This window comes from Nomascus leucogenys, chromosome 10, assembly GCF_006542625.1.
Source record: "Nomascus leucogenys isolate Asia chromosome 10, Asia_NLE_v1, whole genome shotgun sequence".
Classification (NCBI taxonomy): domain Eukaryota; kingdom Metazoa; phylum Chordata; class Mammalia; order Primates; family Hylobatidae; genus Nomascus; species Nomascus leucogenys.
The window spans coordinates 65,899,269-65,918,637 of record NC_044390.1 but is presented as its reverse complement, the minus strand read 5'-3'; the positions used below and the strand labels follow the sequence as shown (position 1 = coordinate 65,918,637).

At 45.5% G+C, this 19,369-nt stretch overlaps 1 protein-coding gene across 2 annotated transcripts; it reads left to right on the top strand.

The window, feature by feature from the left end:
- Positions 1-12,398: 12,398 nt before the first annotated feature.
- FPR1 (formyl peptide receptor 1) lies at positions 12,399-19,105 on the top strand. Of its 2 annotated transcripts, XM_004089389.2 has the most exons (3): positions 12,424-12,488; positions 14,040-14,090; positions 17,271-19,105. In XM_004089389.2, exon 3 carries the CDS (start codon positions 17,282-17,284, stop codon positions 18,338-18,340), a length of 1,059 nt encoding a protein of 352 aa, XP_004089437.2. In that variant the 5' UTR covers positions 12,424-12,488; positions 14,040-14,090; positions 17,271-17,281; the 3' UTR covers positions 18,341-19,105. The 2 variants fall into 2 exon arrangements, with proteins under 2 accessions (XP_003269901.2, XP_004089437.2); XM_003269853.2 differs by lacking the exon at positions 14,040-14,090 and having other exon boundaries at positions 12,399-12,488; positions 17,271-18,505.
- Positions 19,106-19,369: the final 264 nt, after the last annotated feature.

Sequence of the window (19,369 nt, the reverse complement as noted above, 5' to 3'; positions counted from 1 at the left end):
TCACATCTAATGCTCATAATAACACTGTGAAACAGCCATCACATGTGGGGGAATTCATGGCCCAGAGACTTCCGTAGTTTTTTCAACATCATGCCCAGCCAGTCAGTGGAGGCAGCAAGATATGGAAACCAAGATGAACAACTCCAGAGCCACTGCCTTTGCGTACAGAAGTCCTGCCTTTGAAAGGGATTCCCCTGAGATTACTAGGATAGGGCTATGCCCCAGTCTGATGATTTTTAGCCTTCTTCCTTTTCCTTATTTCCTCCTTTTCTTCCTGCTATTACCAGTGAGTTTCACTGAGGTATTCCATGGACATTATTTAATGTAGCTCAGGGTTTCTCAACCTTGGCACCATTGACATCTGGGTCTGGGTAATTCTTTGTTGTGGCGGACTGTTCTGGACACAGCAGGATGTTTAGCAGCACCCCTGGCCTCTATCCACAGATACCAGTAGCAACTCCTTCTCCAGAAATGACAATCAACGGGTTCCAAAAACATTGTCAAAGGTCCCCTCGGAGGCAAAGTCACCCCCAATTGAGAGTCACTGTTATAAAGAATACTGGGCTCAGCCAGATGCGGTGGCTCACACCTGTAATCCCAACACTTTGGGAGGCCAAGGGGGGTGGATTGCCTGAGGTCAGGAGTTCCAGACCACCCTGGGCAATACAGTGAAGCTCCATCTCTACCGAAAATACAAAAAATTAGCCGGGCCCGGTGGCGCGCGCTTGCAGTCCCAGCTACTCGGGAGGCTGAGGCAGGAGAATCGCTTGAACCCGGGAGGCGGAGGTTGCAGTGAGCCAAGATCGCGCCACTGCACTCCAGCCTGGGGGACAGAGCGAGACTCTGTCTAAAAAAAAAAAAAAAATACTGGGCTCTGAAGTCAGCTAGATCTCTCTTCTAATCTCAGCTGTGATGTCTCCTCGCTATGAGTTTTTAGTCAGTGACATCTCTTTGAGCCTCAGTTTTCTGCTCTGCAGAACGAGGACAATTTTATGGTGAAGTCTAACTTTCAGGTGAGGATTAAGTGAGAATAGACACGGAAATCTTTTAGGCTAGACTGAGTACATCTATGACAAATGGGAACTCTTGGCCCTTACCAGGCTGTGTGCTGTGTCATGGGGCTCAATCCATTATGAAGTTCAAGGTCAGAACAAGAATGATGCTCACAGCAATAGTTGCCTCTACTTATGAACATTACCCACACGCCAGGAGCTTCTCCTTTAACCCTAACAACGCCTCTCACAGGATCTGTGGATGGGCTGTGTTAATATGTGTAAGGACTGAGCACTCCTGAGACACAGTGAATATTGATTAATCTTAGTCAATATTAGGTTGGTGCAAAAGTAACTGCCGTTTTTGCCATTGAAAATAATAGCAAAAACCACAAGTACTTTTGCAGCAACCTGATAATTAGTATAACCATTGTACAGACGAGGAAGTTAAGACTTAGATGGGCTACGTTAATTGTTCAACGTTCCCAGGTAGAAAGAGTAGAGACAGAATTGGAGCTCAGTCAGACTGATTACAACAGAATTGTGCTGTTAACCCTTTCCACCCCATAGTTCCTCAACAGACTCAGATTTTCTCTATCCACCCTCCAAACATTCTACAAGGCACTTAGAAGACACGATCTATCCATAATCTCAAATTCATTTTAAAATGTTGATACAGGCTGGGCGCGGTAGCTCACGCTGTAATCCTAGCAATTTGGGAGGCCAAGACAGGTAGATCACTTGAGGCCAGGAATTCGAAACCAGCCTGGCCAACATGGTGAAACCCTGTCTCTACTAAAAATACAAAAATTGGCTGGGCATGGTGGCGGGCACCTGTAATCCCAGTTACTTGGGAGGCTGAGGCAGGAGAATCACTTGAGTCCAGGAGGCAGAGGTTGCAGTGAGCCAAGATCGGGCCACAGCACTCTAGCCTGGGTGAGAGGGCGAGACTCCGTCTCAAACAACAACAAAAAAAATGTTGATACAACAAGGAAGGATGATTGTGCAATGACAGGTGAGGACAGATTAACAAGGCAAAAATTGCAAAGTTTTGGGTCCACCCTAGTTGTAATGTAAGGAGGAGAACTGCGAACCACAGGTGATACCTGTACTGATTATGAGGGCTGCTATTTGGTGAGTCCTTAATATGTGCCAGTCACTATATATTTTATCACCTCTGATTACAATATCCTTGCTTTTGGACAAGTGCTATCCTTGTGTAACAGGTAGGAAAGTACGGCTCAGAGAGCGGAAGTGACTTTCACAATTATTGAGGGTTGCAATTGAATTTGTGACCACAGAGTGCAAATGAAAACTCAGCAGTTCCTCATTAGGTTACTCTACTTCTCCAGTGCACTTGCTATCCCACACCTTAATTATTTCAGTCCTGCTTTCTCCAAAAAGTACCCCATTTACTCTGCTTTTCCCACTCTTAGCAGATGCCCTTGACTGACATTATAATGAGAAAATGGTAATAACTAGATGTGAAATTTTCAGCCGTTCCTCCCTTGACCCTCAGTCTACCTGCCCCTGTCACTGTGAATAAAGACTTCTTGTTCTTTCCAATAATTTCCCTCCCTACATTGGCCCAGGATGCCCTCTCATCTTCCCACAAACTTTCCTCCTGCATTTGTCCTTCCATTTTCTGCCAAAAACAAACCCTCAAGATTTTATTTCTACTAGATCATTCTCACTATTACATAAACGTTACCTAAATCATATCCCCTCCTTTTAAAAAGAAACCATCCTTGGCCAGGTGCGGTGGCTCACGCCTGTAATCCCAACATTTAGGGAGGCTGAGGCAAGTGGATCACTTGAGGCCAGGAGTTTGAGACCAGACTGGCCAACATGGTGAAACCCCATCTCTACTAAAAGTACAAAAATTAGCTGGACGTGATGGCGCGCACTTGCAATCCCAGCTACTTGGGAAGCTGAGGCAGGAAGACCTCTTGAACCATGGAAGGCAGAGGTTGCAGTGAGCTGAGATTGCACCACTGCACTCCAGCTTGGGCGACAGTGACTCCATCTCAAAAACAAACAAACAAGCAACAACAAAACTAAACAGAAACAAAATAAAAACCACCCCAAAAAAACAAAACAAAAAACAACTAAAAAGATCCTTGGACTATATTCCTTTCCGGTGTTAACCCTATTTCTCCTAAGAGAATTCTTTCTATGAAGAGAATTTGCAGCCAGATTTTGGAAGGAGTTTTCTGTGCTCCCTTTGATTCCCTGCCTCACTTTTTCTCCTGAATCCAGCCTGTATTGACTCCAGTCCTTAGCACTGACCTGGTGCATTTTCCTGAGTTTGCTTATGACCTCAAGGCTGCAAGTGCAGTGGGTGCAAATCCATACTGGTTCCTTATCTCAATATCTTCGTGATATAGGACCCATTGGATCACTTCCTTCTCCTTAAATCACGTTTTTCCTGTGCCATGAGATGATAAATGTACACACAACACACTTTCACTTGCCTTTAAAGCTCAATTGGCCACCTCTTTTCAGTCCCCTTTGCTAGTATTTTCTGCTCTAAATTTGACTCTAAATTTAGGAGCGTCCTGCAGCTTTTACTTGTTCCCCACCTCTCTTATCTCTATATAGTCTTTCTATAGGTGATATTATCCAGTCTCAGGGCTTAAAATATCGTGCTCTCTTTTCATCTAAACTATCAGCCTTGGCCTCTCTCTGGTGCTCCAGTCTGATATAACCTCTCCCCACGGGAGTCCCGTAGACACTCCAAACCTAACGTGGCTCAACCACACAGTTGATTGTCTCATCCTCCCAAACATGCCACTCACTCTTCCAGTATTTTGTGTCTATTTGAGTTTAAACATTCAGTTGTTAAAGCTTCCAAACTAGAACTTATCTTTCATTTCCCTTTCTCTCACCACAATCCCATCCAAGTCCTATTAATTCTCTCTACAGAACCTGCTGAATGCACAGCCACGGCCATCTCTATCTCCACAACCCGTGTCCGTGGTCCTGTCAGGCAGGAATGTTTGCGCCAACTTTGCAAATAGGTTGTTCCTGGTCCTGCTTTCCCCTGCCCTGCAATCCAATCTCCAGAAGGCAACCAAATGAACTTTTAAAAAGTTCAGTAAGGGCCAGGTGCAGTGGCTCACGCCCGTAATCCCAGCACTTTGGGAGGCCGAGGCAGGCGGGTCACCAGAGGTCAGGAGTTCGAGACCAACCTGGCCTACATGAAGAAACCCCATCTCTACTAAAAATACAAAATTAGCTGGGCATGGTGGCATGTGCCTGTAATTCCAGCTGCTCGGGAGGCTGACGCAGGAGAATCGCTTGAACCAGGGAGGCGGAGGTTGCAGTGAGCTGAAATCGTGCCATTGCACTCCAGCCTGGGCAACAAGAGCAAAACTCTGTCTCAAAAAAAAAAAAAAAAAAAAAAAGTCCAATAAGGGCCGGGAGCAGCTCACTCCTGTAATCCCAGCACTTTGGGAGGCTGAGGTGGGTGGATCACCTGAGGTCAGGAGTTCAAGACCAACCTGCCCAACATGATGAAACCCCGTCTCTACTAAAAAAAAAACACAAAAATTAGCTGGGCGTGATGGCGGGCGCCTGTAATCCCAGCTACTCGGGAGGCTGAGGCAGGAGAATCGCTTGACCCTGAGAGGCAGAGTTTGCAGTGGGCCGAGACTGTGCCACTGCACTTCGGCCTGGGCGACAGAGCAAGATTCTGTCTCAAAAAAAACCCAAAAAAAACAGGGTCCAATAAAATGGTGATGTTAGTTTCAACACCTTCTAATGGCTTCCAAACTTCTAACTTATCCTTATCTTAAGTTCCCTCCAGTATCCCTGGACCTGCCCCGTGCGTTCCTCAGACCTCATCTCTGCACATTCATGGGACACACCTTGCTCCATGCACAGCGGGCTCGATTCCTTGAACATGCAGCTCATTTTCATCTCAGAGCTTCTGCCTTCTCTCTTCCTTCTGCCTACCATGCTCTTCCTCTTAAGCTCCTCACGCCTGGCTCCTTCACATGTTTATTTATTTATCTTTGAGGTAGAGTTTCACTCTTCTCGCCCAGGCTGGAGTGCAATGGCACGGTCTCGGCTCACTGCAACCTCGGCCTCCTGGGTTCAAGCGATTCTCCTGCCTCGGCCTCCTGAGTAGCTGGGATTACAGGCTCCCACCACTACGCCTGGCTATTTTGTTGTTGTTGTTGCTTGCATTTTTAGTAGAGATGGGGTAATGCAAGCCCTAAATGCCAGCCACACACCTGACTTACAACTTTCTAGTAGCCATGTTACAAAAGTAAAATCATTGGGGGAAATTAATTATAATAATATGTTTCATGTAACCCCGCAAATGAAAAAAAAAACATTGGAACGCGTAACCAAAATAAAAGTTATTAATGAGATAAGTTGTATTATTTTGATCATACTAATGATTAAACTACACTAAGTATATTTTACACTTAAGCACATTTCAGATCAAGATAGAAACATTAAGTGCTCAAAAGCCGCCTGTGGCAGGTGGATTCTCCATTACAGCACTGCTCTAGAATTTAGGAGGTGTTTGTCAGAGAGCAGGACTTCCAACGATAAATTTTAAATTGTCAGTCCCCAACTTACCAGCAGCTAAGCTCCTTCTCCTGTGTGCTTCTTGGCTTCCGGTGGAGCAACACAGGCTCCAAGGGCTTTTGCAGAGACTGTTGAATGATGGGGGAGGGACAATGGAGCTGAAGCCAATCCCGTAACAGAAACTCAGGATTTCTTATAATTTTCAGAAGACACCTTGGGTATGTTGTCAGCGGACTCTTCTTAGAAACCAATGTGTCTGAATGTTCCTTCACCTCTAGCCTTCAGTGAGAGACTGGAGTTCATGCTTCCAAATGTTAAGGGTCAAGGAATCTGAATGTCCAGCCCTTCCTTCTTCAGAGTTTCATGAAAATGAAAGAAACAATTACTGAAGTGAGAAGAGTTTCAGTCACGCAATAAAGCCCAAATACGATGATTAAGTCAAACTGAATTCTCGACTTACGCGGTCCTTCTGGCATCAGATGTGTGGGTCTTTTCCATATCAAGCAATTCTCCAATTCTCTGGGGCACCACTGGGTATCTCACAATTCAATTCAGCTCCGACGCTGTCTACCTGGAGTTAGTGTCAGATCCCACAATTTAAAGGGCTCGCTCTCCCAAGACTGTCCTCACTTCAGACACCAATCCAAGTCCCAGGTGGCCACCTGTACTTCTGACTGACTGGCTATAAATCGGGGGTGGGAGGATGTTTATAACCCCTTCCTCTGTTTTGATAATTTGTTAGAATGGCTCACAGAACTTAAGAAGGCACATTACTGGCTGGGCGCTGTGGCTCACACCTGTAATCCTAGCACTTTGGGAGGCCGAGGTGGGTGGATCACTTGAGGTCAGGAGTTCAAAACCATCCTGGCCAACATGGTGAAACCCCCGCCTCTACTAAAAATACAAAAAAAATTAGCTGGGCGTGGTGGTGGGCACCTGTAATCCCAACTACTTTGTAGGCTGAGGCGGCAGAATTGCTTGAACCCAGGAGGCGGAGGTTACAGTGAGCCGAGATTGTGCCACTAAACTCCAGCCTGGGCAACACAGCGAGACTCCATCTAAAAAAAAGAAAAGAAGAAGGCACATTACCTACATTTACTTGTTTGTTCTCGATGGAGTTCACATATCAAGAAATAAATGGTGGTAGGTATTGTATAGGTGCAGGTTTCTAAAGAGGTACTTCCTTGCTGGCTGCTGGAGACATAGAGATCAATCAGACATGGACTCTGTGGACCACCTTAATAGAGAGGTGAGAATGCAGTGCTTAGTTACAATAGGGTGGGGGCATGTAGTGATAGACAGATGCCTGGCTCCTTGTGGGGTCCCCTAAAAGGAACGACTAACTCAGATTCACAGATCTAGAGTCAATATCCGGAGGAGGGAACATGTAGGCTGAGTCTTAAAGACTCAGATAAAGGAGAAAAAATAATGCATTCTGGTCAGAGGGGAGTAAAAACACCAAGGAAAGGGATCACAACAAAGCAGGTTACTTTTGGTTACTGGAGCATAGATGATGAGACAGACAGCAATAAGCATTAAGTATGTAGAGGGTGGCAGAGGCAATTTCTTGGATAGTCTTGACTGCTATAAAAAGAACTTGGAATTTCTCCTTAAGAACACGAAAAGCTATTTAAGCAGGAGAGTGACTTGTCAGGTGTGTGCTTCCAAAAAACATTGTTCTAGAGTCCTCCTACAAAGGGATGACTCTGAGAATGTTCCCAGTTGGAGGCAGAGATCTTAAAGGGTAAGAAGTTGCCAGAGATCAAGGTGAACTTGTCGAATAGTTGCCTGTGCTGGAGTAGTGTGCTAAAGAGGAGGTGTAGTTTAGGGAGAGATTTCCAGGCTTGGTAGACTGGGCTTGGAGACAAATGGCTCTGGAGAATGAGGAAGCATGAAGGGTCTTTATGAAGCCCACATTCATAATTCATGATTGCTGTATAACCACCCAAATCATAGCATGTAAAACAACCATTTCATTATGTTCATGGATTATGTGGGTTGGGAATTAGGATAAGGCACAGAGGGGATGCTTGTCTTTGCCATCCAAAACTCAAAGGTTTGGGGGTGACTAGAAGACTGGGTACTGGAGTCATCTAGAGCTCCTTCATTCACACGTCAGATGCCCGGGTTGGAATGACTCAAATGCTGAACTAGGCTGGTATTGCAGCAAGTGCCTATGGGCAGCCTTTCCAGCATGGTGGTCTCAGAGGAATCACAGTCCCAGGACAATGGCTGCCTTCCTCCAGAACGCGAGTCCCGGGAGAACCAGAAGATGCTTCCTAGCCTTTTTTGACCTAGCCTTGAAAGCTATTTGGAGTCATTTCTGCCACATTCTTTGGTCAAAGTAATCCCAGCCCTACCCAGGTTCCAGGGGAGAGGGGATAGAATATGCCTGCCTTTCTCTCAGTGGAAGGAGTGTCCAAGAATACTGTGGCCATTTTCTTCAGAATTGTTGCACCAAGGTAACTGCGTGGATGTGGGGGCTGTCATTGAGACGAGTCAATGAAAAGAAGCAGAGTGTTTAGTTTGTTAGAGCTGCAATAACACAATACCATTGACTGGGTGGCTACAACAATAGAAATGTATTTTCTCACAGTTTTATCAGCTGGAAGTTTAAGATCAAGGTGTCAGCAGGGTTGATTCCTCCTGAGTCCTCTCTCCTTGGCTTGCAGATACCGCCTCCTCCTCATAGTTTCACATGGTTTTCCCTCTGTGCCTGTCTGTGTCTGGATCTCCTCTTTTCATAAGGATATCAGTCATATTAAGTTGGGGCACACCCTAATGACCTCAGTTTCAGCTAATTACCTCTTTAAAGGTTGTATCCCCAAATATGGTCACATTCTGATATGCTGGGGTGTATTGGTCAGTTCTCATGCTGCTAATAATGACATACCCAAGACTGGGTAATTTATAAAGGGAAGAGGTTTAATGGACTCACGGTTCCGCATGGCTGGGGAGGCCTCGCAATCATGGCGGAAGGTGAAGGAAGAACAAAGGGACCTCTTACATGGCAGCAGGCAAAAGAGAATGAGAACCAAGTGAAAGGGGAAACGCCTTATAAAATCGTCAGATCTCGTGAGACGTATTCACTACCATGAGAACATTACGGGGGAAACCGCCCCCGTGAAACAACTGTCTCCTACCTGGTTCCTCCCACAACACATGGGAATTATGGAAGCTACAATTCAAGATGAGATCAGGGTTGAATCACAGCCAAACCATATCATAGGATGAGGGCTTCAACCTAAGAATTTGAAGGGGAATGTGACACAATTTAGTCCTTAACAGAGTTGTGGGGGAAGGGGAGGAGAGCAAAGGCTGCAGATGAGTTTGAAAGGAAACAGGAACGCAAAATGATGTGTCTGGACATCAAGGGCAGGTCTGAGCTAGAGACAGGGGTCTGGTGAATGTTAGCTAAGGTGTGGTTCAAGTTTTAAGCATGGATGGGTTCACCGCAGAGAATGTGAAACAGCAGATAGAGAGGTTTATGTAATTACTAAGATATTGATAATACTTATTGCACTGGAATTCGTGCCAAGTGCTTTGTATCACTGATCTTACTTGTTCTGCTCCAGAAAACACCTCTGTAAGTATCATTGCTCTCTATTCACAGGTGAAGTGACTGGGACCCAGTGCAGTTAAATTAGGGGTCAAATCTAGCACACCGCTTGTTTTTGTATGGCCCAAGAGCCAAGAATGGCTTTAATATTTCTTACCGGCTAAAGAAAATCAAATGAAGGGTATTTTGTGCCATGTGAAACTTACATGAAGTCCAATTGTAGTGTTTTAAATAAAGTTTTATTGACACACAGTCATGCTCCTCATTTACAACTTTGCTTGTGGCTGTTTTCAGGCTACAACAGCAGAGCCAAGGAGTTGTGATGGAGACCCTATGGCCTGCCAAATGAAATATATTGACCATCTGGCCCTTCATAGGAAATGTTGTGGCCCAGTGCAGTGGTTCCATCCTGTAATCCCAGCACTTTGGGAGGCCAAGGCAGGTGATTGTTTGAGGTCAGGAGTTCAAGACCAGCCTGGTCAACGTGGCAAAACCACATCTCTACTTAAAAAATACAAAAATTAGCCAGGCGTGGTGGCGGGCACCTGTAATCCCAGCCACTGGAGAGGCTGAGGCAGGGGAATCACTTGAACCTAGGAGGCAAAACTGCAGTGAGCCAAGATCACACCACTGTACTCCAGCCTGGGTGACACAGTGAGACTCTGTCTCAAAAAAAAAAAAAAGTTGGGGGAAACATTTGAGACCCCTGGATTAGCTGGCTTGTCCAGAGCTAGTGAACAGTAGTCCTGGGATTCTAGTCCAGGCAATCTGGCTTCACCACCTCAGTCCAGTGCTTTACTGGGAGGCTGTGCTGCTCGCAGAGGCCATTTCTGATGTTTCAGTTACCAGAAGAGTCAGGGATTTTTGCAGCATAGGCAGGAATACTCCCACTCCGGTCAACCCTAAGACATCTTCCCTTTTAGCCTTACACAAACACAGAAGTGGAAGTCCATTTTAAGACTTTCCCTTTTTTCTTCACCATAGTCACTTTGGAACACACACTTGGCTCTATTTTTGCCTAACCTAGTGTGCTCATCACGGGCCATTTGGTAGCAAGGGAGAAAACCTACTTATGTTTTAGAAAAGAGGGCTCATGGGAAATAGGTAGGGGTATCCCAGGACCCCCATTTTAGGAAGAACAGTCAGCCTTCAAAAGACCTACAAACTTTTCTGGCAATTACTCTCTGTAGAATCCCTTGTCTCTTGTTTTCTCTTGACATTTGGGCCCTTCTCCTCTGTGCATGATGATGTCCTCTGCCATTCACTTTATTTTAATCCCCTTACAAAGTGTTGGCTTCCATGTGACTCCTAGACATGTCCTCATTTGTTACCCTTCATACCTTGGGAACCTTCTAAAATGCATCTGTTGTTATGATCCCAAGAAAATGTTTACAAAATACAAACACAAATGTTTATAAAGTACAAATGAACATATCACCCTTCTGATTAAAGATCTTCAGTGATTCTCCGTCTTATCCCCATCCTCCTTGTGTGGGATGCTGGAGTGTAGCAGTCCCCAACCTTTTTGGCACCAGGGACCACTTTCATAAAAAACAATTTCTCCACGAGGTGGCGGGGTAGATGGTTTCAGGATGATTTAAGCCCATTGCATTTATTGTAGACTTTATTTCTATTATTATTATTACATTGTAATATACAATGAAATAATTATACAACTCACAATGATGTAGAATCCGTGGGAGCCCTGAGCTTGTTTTCCTGCAACTAGACAGTCCCATCTGGGAGTGATGGGAGACAGTGACAGATCATCAGGCATTAGATTATCATAAGGAGCACATAACCCAGATCCCTGGCATGCACAGTTCACAGTAGGGTTCACACTGTTATGAGAATCTAATGCCGCCACTAATCTGACAGGAGGCAGAGCTCAGGCAGTAATGCTAGCAATGGGGAGTGGCTGTAAATACAGATGAAGCTTCTCTTGCTCGCCTACTGGTCACCCGCTGTGCAGCCCACTTCCTAACAGGCCACAGACCAGTATCGGTCTGTGTATTGGTCTATGGCCCGGAGGTTGGGGACCCCTGCTATAGTGTGAAGTCAGGAGCTATGGTGGCTTTCTTGGAGCCATGAAGTGGCAATCCCCAAGAAAAAAAGTCACCATATTAGGGATAATAAAAAGAAAAGATTAAAATGAACGTAGTTCTTGATGATATTTTCCAGATATAACCTAACCTAGTATTACCCTGTTGCAAAATTCTTGTAAAGTAAACCATAAATTTCCTCTTGGTTCTAAGCTAAACTTGTCCAGCCCATGGCCTAAGATGGCTTTGAATGCAGCCCAACACAAATTCATAAACTTTCTTAAAACATTATGAGATTTTTGGGGGATTTTTTTTTTTTTTTTTTTTTTTAGCTCATCAGGTATCGTTAGTGTTAGTGTATTTTATGTGTGGCCCAAGACAATTCTTCTTCTTCCAGTGTGGCCCAGGGAAGGCAAAAGATTGGACACCCCTGGTTAAGCCATTGTTAGGTGTAATTGTAAATTGTAAATTACTTAGAATTAAAAACAGCCTGGCTCACGCCTGTAATCCCAGCATTTGGGGAGGCTGAGGCAGGAAGATCACTAAACCCAGGGGTCTGAGACATGCCTGGGCAATGTAGCAGGATACCGTCTCTAAAAGAAAAAAAAAAAACAGCCTTAATGCAACAAGGCCTTGGTAATAATGCTTTTAGAATCAGTGTTGTTATCTCTGACTCTAACCGTCTTCCCATATTTCTCCATATCACTCTGATACCCTTGGAAGGATGCTTAACATTTCAGAAAAACAGTTATTTCTTTGGGCTAGAAGACTACAAACGAGCTTCCACAAGATCAGAGGATTATGGGGTTAATCTTGGTGGTGTGCGTGGTTGTGGACGCGCTGTCCTGCCAACTGTCTCAACTTCCCCACCTCCCTTACCTCTCTCTGTGTTTCTGTTCTCCATCCCTCATGACTTCTTCTCTGCCTTTCATTGCTTCCCTCTGATTCTTCTCACCTCAGTACTTGCTGCTTTCTTTACCTTGACCCTTGGAGGGAACAGGGGCCCGGACACTTGGATGTCTTGGCACTTGATGTTGAGAGCATTGAACCTCTGCATCCCACAGAGACTGAGGCTGAGAAATACAGTCAGGTACATGAGTTTCTAAACAGGCCCAGCCCACCGTCCTAATGCCATTAAAACAGACAGTATATTGGTGTATTCTTGGGGCCATTAAAAATCAGAAGAAGCTCTGACTTCCTATTTCCTGCTACCTAGCTGGTTTCAGTTCCTTTACCTCTCCTCCTGTTCCTTGGTATATGTTTTGCTGAGATCATTAGAGCCTGAGTCACACTCCCCAGGAGACCCAGACCTAGAACTACCCAGAGCAAGACCACAGCTGGTGGATGGTCCAGGTAAGAAACATATTCTGGGGGACTGGGTAGCCTGACGTAAACACACTTAACACGCTGGTGAACACAATAGACTCTTTGGTTGAAGAAGGATGTGGAATTGAAGAATAATTTTTTTAAAGAGGTTCTAGACAGGCCGGGCACAGTGACTCATGCCTGTAATCCCAGCACTTTGGGATGCCAAGGCAGATGGATAACTTGAGGTCAGGAGTTCGAGACCAGTCTGGCCAACATATTGAAACCTCACCTCTATTAAAAATACAAAAATAAGCCAGGCATGGTGGTAGGCGTCTGTAATTCAAGCTACTTGGGAGGCTGAGGCAGGAGAATTGCTTGAATCTGGGAGGTGGAGGTTGCAGTGAGCTCAGATTGCACCACTGCACTCCAGCCTGGGTGAGAGAGTGAGACTCCATCTTAAATAAATAAATAAATAAACAAATAGGCTGTAGACTTTATTGGGGTCCTGATGGGAATGATGGAATACAGAGACAGTATGATGCTGCAGGAGAGAGAGGGGATAAGTGAAGGAGGGAATTTCTTGAGTAAATGGGGGAATGAGTTTTGTGGGACCAGTAGAGGGTAGTTCTTGGATGGGAACACTTGTTTTCTGGTCATTGAGGTGAAGGCAGAGAACAGTGATACAGGAGCCAGCAGGAGGAGAATCTGGTGGAGCAAGAGGCAAGGGCATCAGCTTGAGGGCTTGAGTCGGGGTGGGAAAGGATGTTTGGTTTGAAGCTTTCAGGAGAAAGCAAAAGAGCCCTAATGATTATGACGGGTCATGGGGAAATGAGTGCAATACAGAAGCAGTCACCTTTCAGATCAGTGATGAGTCTCCACATGAAGAGACTGGTTCTGCATGGTGCATGGGACCCAGCAGCGGAATACAGCCCTGCCCTCTCATGAACCTGCAGACATTGGCTGGTCATTTCTCACCAAGCGCCTAGTTTCCTCGTGTGTCACACAGTGATGATGATGTATAATCAATGCTGCGCTTGTTGAGATCAGAGGCAAGAAAGTTGAGGATGTGGTACACTGATTGCCAAGCATAAAGTGCTTCATCGATGGCAGCCACCAAGGTCTGTGTTCATTGCAAATCACAGGATTTTTCCCTTGAACCATAATTGGACAAAATTGCACACGTTTTCCCCTCTGGTATGTTCCGGCTCATTATTGCAGAATCTTCCTCATTCATTGCAACAATCTTCTGAACTGGTTGCCTTAGAGATTCTTGAGGACAAAGAGTCCTCGGGGTATTTTGGTGGTTGGATGGGTGGTAGGGGAGGGAGACATCTCTGAGTTGTTTCTGAGATTGTAGAGTATCAAAGTTCATTAGAAATGTGAGCCACACATGTAATTTCAAAGTGTCAAGTAGGCACTTTAAAAAGGTGAAGAGAAACATGTGAACTTAATTTTAATAAAATATCTAACCTAAACTTAAATAGCTAAATTATTATCATTTGAACATGTAGTCAATATAAAAACTATTAATGAGATGGTCACAATATATTTTTCATACTAAGTCTTTGAAATCTGATGGGTATTTTACTCCTACAGCCTATCTCCAATTGGACTAGCCACAATTCAGGTGCTTAAAAACCACATGTGGTGAGCGACTAGTGTACTAGACAGCTCTTCTTTGCTGGTAGCATGGCAGGGCAGAGGCATAAAGAGACTTTTGCTGGAATTTGACAGCCTGGGCTGTTGGGTGACTTTAAGGAATTAACTGAAATGCTCTAAGTGTCACTTTCCTCATCTGCAAAATGGGTACCATGAAGACAGTGACCCTCAAAGTAACAATTTTGAGGAAGGCTGCTGCAAGCATTAGAAGAGAAGACCAGGCCAGGTGCAATGGCTCACACCTGTAATCCTAGCACTTTGGGAGGCTGAGGCAGGTGGATTGCCTGAGCTCAGGAGTTCGAGACCAGCCTGGGCAACATGGTGAAACCCCATGTCTACTAAAATACAATAAAAAAAAAAATTAGCCAGGCATGGCGGCATGCACCTGAAATCCCAGCTACTCAGGAGGCTGAGACAGGAGAATCGCTTGAACCTGGGAGGCGGAGGTTGCAGTGAGCTCAGATCACGCCACTGCACTCCAGCCTGAGTGATAGAGAGAGACTCCATCTCAAAAAAAATAAATAAATAAAATTTAATAAAAAAGAGAGAAGACCAGCTCTTGGCAAGACCTGGCATGCACTTTGCATACCTGATCTAATGAAATGTCATATCCAATACATATTGGGACTATTATTTCTATGACGGTCTTCTACATCCCCAAGAGTGCTGAGCCCATCCAATGGATGGAGAAGCACCTCCCATCCATCTGGCCAAGGTAACCACCGAGACGAGAGTGGAAACGGAGTCTGTTGTTCTGACTTCTTCTAGCACAGAATCCATTGGATATAATACTTGATTATACATCGTTTAGTATCACTCACGGATCCATTTGACCTGTGTTGAAAAACTAACCAAGTACTATGCCTTGCTTCCCACGATGAGAGAAGAAAGGGAGATTTCATGACCTTAAAGGGAGAGAGGGAGCAGAATTTGGAGTGGAGAAGTTGCATATCTTTTTTTTTTTTTTTTTTGAAACGGCGTCTTGCTCTGTCACCCAGGCTGGAGTGCAATGGCGCAGTCTCAGCTCACTGCAACCTCCACCTCCCAGGTTCAAGTGATTCTCCCGCCTCAGCCTCTGGAGTAGCTGGGACTACAAGCGCCTGCCGCCATGCCTGGCTAATTTTTGTATTTTTAGTAGAGACAGGGCTTCACCATGTTGGCCAGGCTGGTCTCGAACTGCTGACCTCGTGATCTGCCTGCCTCGGCCTCCCAAAGTACTGGGATTACAGGTGTGAGCCGCTGTGCCCGGCCAAGAAGTTGCATATCTTATAGTTCTCATGCAGAGTCATGGGCAAGAGAAAGTCTTAGTCCACGTTTGTGTGACACTAGGTCACTGAAGCTGTCGCCCACTGATTTTCTCATATCTTACACTGTTATTTTTTCTTTATTAAATTGATGGTAAAATACACATAACAAAAAGTTAACCATTTTAGGTTGGGCACAGTGGCTCACGCCTATAATCTCAGCACTTTGGGAGGCCAAGGTGGGCATATCACCTGAGGTCAAGGAGTTTGAGACCAGGCTGGCCAACATGGTGAAACCCCATCTCTACAAAAATATAAAAATTAGCCGGGCATGGTGGCAAGCGCCTGTAATTCCAGCTACTCAGGAGGCTGAGGCAGGAGAATCACTTAAATGCGAGAGGCAGAGGTTGCAGTGAGCCAAGACCGCACCACTGCACTCCAGCCTGGGTGACAGAATGAGACTGCATCTCAAACAACAAAAAAGTCAACCATTTAAATGTACAATTCAATGGCATTAAGTACATCTATAATGTGTTGCAACCATAACCATTATCTAGTTCCAGAACTTTTTTTTATCACACCAAACAAAAAACCGCATATGCATTACGCAATAATTCCCCACTTCCTACTTTCCCCAGTCCATGGCAATCACTAATCTGCATTCGTGCTCTGTGAGTTTGGCAACTCTGGATATTTCATACAAGTGGAATCATACAAAATGTGACTTGTGGTGTCTTCCTTCCTTCTTTCCTTCCTTTCTTTTTTGATTTTAGAGACAGCGTCTCGCTTTGTTGCCCAGGCTGGAGTGCAGTGGCTCAATCATAGCACACTATTAACTTTGAATTCCTGGGCTCAAGTGAGCCTCCTATCTCACCCTCCTGAGTAGCTAGGACTACAGGTGTGTGCCACCACATCCAGCTAATTTAATTTAATTTTTTTTTTTTTTTTTGTAGAGATGAGGATCTTGCTATGTGGCTCAGGCCGATCATGAACTCCTGAGCTCAAGCAATCCTCTTACATCAGCTTCCCAAAGCACTGGGATGACAGGCGTGAGCCACCACATCCAGCCCTCTTTTGTTTAGCGTAATGTTGTCAAGGTTCAGCCACATTGTAGCATGTATCAGTGCTTCATTGTTTTTTATGGCTGAATAATATTCCATTGGGTGGATAAACCACATTTTGTTTATCCATTCATCTGTTGATGGACATCTGGGTTGTTTCTACCTTTTGGCTATAGTGAGGAGTGTCTCTATGAACATTTTTGTCTGAATACATGTTTTCTCTATACATCTTTGGCCCCATATTCTCCTCTTGGAGGTCAAGGACCCTATCTTCCTTAGCCATTTAATCTCCCTGGTAGGGGGTTGCATGTTAGCAATTATGAGGATGTGTCATAAGATGCAATCTTGGCCATGCGTGGTAGCTCACGTCTGTAATCCCAGCACTTTGGGAGGCTGAGGTGGGTGGATCACTTGGGGTCGGCAGTTCAAGACCAGCCTGGCCAACATGGCAAAACCCCACCTCTACTAAATATACAAAAATTAGCCAGGAGTGGGGTGGTGCATACCTGTAGTCCCAGCTACTCAGGACGCTGAGGCAGGAGAATCACTTGAACCCAGGCGGCAGAGGTTGCAGTGAGAGATCACGCCACTGCACTCCAGCCTGGCTGACAGAGCAATATTCCATCTCAAAAAAAAAAAAAAAAAAAGATGTAATCTTGCCCAGCAGGTACAATAAAAGATTGCCAATGTATAGATGTGGTCATGTGTAAGGGACAGTGGTGAGGATGTTCTGGCTGTCGTGGGAGCTCTAGGGGAAGGTGAGAAAGCTAGGAGCGGGAAAATTGGCAGGGGCAGAAATGAGGGGGTGGGGAAATGGTGCGGAGGTTCGTAACTGAGGAATGACCACGACTGCACTATTTCAGGAGCAGACAAGATGGAGACAAATTCCTCTTTCCCCACGAACATGGCTGGAGGGACATCTGCTGTATCTGCTGGCTATCTCTTCCTGGATATTGTCACTTATCTGGTATTTGCAGTCACCTTTGTCCTCGGGGTCCTGGGCAACGGGCTTGTGATCTGGGTGGCTGGATTCCGGATGACACGCACAGTCACCACCATCAGTTACCTGAACCTGGCCGTGGCTGACTTCTGTTTCACCTCCACTTTGCCATTCTTCATAGTCAGGAAGGCCATGGGAGGCCATTGGCCTTTCGGTTGGTTCCTGTGCAAATTCATCTTTACCATAGTGGATATCAACTTGTTTGGAAGTGTCTTCCTGATCAGCCTCATTGCTCTGGACCGCTGTGTTTGTGTCCTGAATCCAATCTGGACCCAGAACCACCGCACCGTGAGCCTGGCCAAGAAGGTGATCATGGGGCCCTGGGTGATGGCTGTGCTCCTCACATTGCCAGTTATCATTTATGTGACTACAGTACCTCATAAAATGGGGCCAGGGACAGTAGCCTGCGCTTTTAACTTTTCACCCTGGACCAACGACCCTAAAGAGAGGATGAAGGTGGCCATTGCTATGTTTACGGTGAGAGGCATCATCCGGTTCACCATTGGCTTCGGCGCACCCGTGACCATTATCGCTGTCAGTTATGGGCTTATTGCCATCAAGATCTACAAGCAAGGCTTGATTAAGTCCAGTCGTCCCTTGCGGGTCATCTCCTTTGTTGCAGCTGCCTTTTTTCTCTGCTGGTCCCCATATCAGGTGGTGGCCATTATAGCCACACTCAGAATCTATGAGTTTTTGCAAGGCATGTACAAAGAAATTAGCATTGCAGTGGATGTGACAAGTGCCCTGGCCTTCTTCAACAGCTGCCTCAACCCGATGCTCTATGTCTTCATGGGCCAGGACTTCCGGGAGAGGCTGATCCACTCCCTTCCCGCCAGTCTGGAGAGGGCCCTGACCGAGGACTCAACCCAAACCAGTGACACAGCTACCAATTCTACTGTACCTTCTGCAGAGGTGGAGTTACAGGCGAAGTGAGGAGGGAGCTGGGGGACACTTTCGAGCTCCCAGCTCCAGCTTCATCTCACCTTGAGTTAGGCTGAGCCACAGGCATTTCCTGCTTATTTTAGGATTACCCACTCATCAGAAAAAAAAAAGTCTTTGTGTCCCCTGATTTGGGGAGAATAAACAGATATGAGTTTATTATTGACTTCTTTTTTGATTTTGGACCTCAGCCTCGGTGGTCAGGGTAGGAAATGATAGGAAGAAGCTGTCATCTGCATCCTAGTTTGCCTGAAATGAACCCGAATGATACCCATTATTATTAGTGCTGAATTACGAGTAGTGAATGATACCCGTCATTCTGGCATCATGATGAGTAGTGTCCACTTCCATTCTAAAAAGTGCCCTGCTGTGAAAAATAAATTATATAGTCATCCTAGGTAAATGAAGGAGGAGGGAGAAGTATGAAAGAGTATGGCTTAAATCAGACAAAATATACAAGAAGATACTTTATATAGGTCAGGAGCGGTAGCTCACGCCTGTAATCCCAGCACTTTGGGAGGCCGAGGCAGGCGGATCACCAGAGGTCAGGAGTTCAAGAACAGCCTGGCCAACATGGTGAAACCCTGTCTCTACTAAAAATACAAAAATTAGCTGGGCGTAGTGGCGGGCGCCTGTAATCCCAGCTACTCAGGAGACTGAGGCAGGAGAATCGCTTGAACCCGGAAGGCGGAGGTTGTAGTGAGCCAAGAAAACGCCACTGCACTCCAGCCTGGGTGACAGAGTGACACTCCGGCTCAGAAAAAAAAAAAAAAAAAAAGAAGATACTTTATATAAAGTCCTCAGCCTTCATTGGTCAACAACTCAGTAAAAATATAAAGTTATCGAGATGTCAGCTTAAGACCCCTCATCCCCTTGAGATCTACCTGATTACCTAATCTTTTATATAATAAATTTTGGGAAACAGATTGTCCTCCCCACAAGGGAGGGCCCCCAGGGCCCGTGTTTTTACCTGTGGCTCCAAGTCTTCCTTCAACTGAGTCACTCCAATTCACACAATGTCTG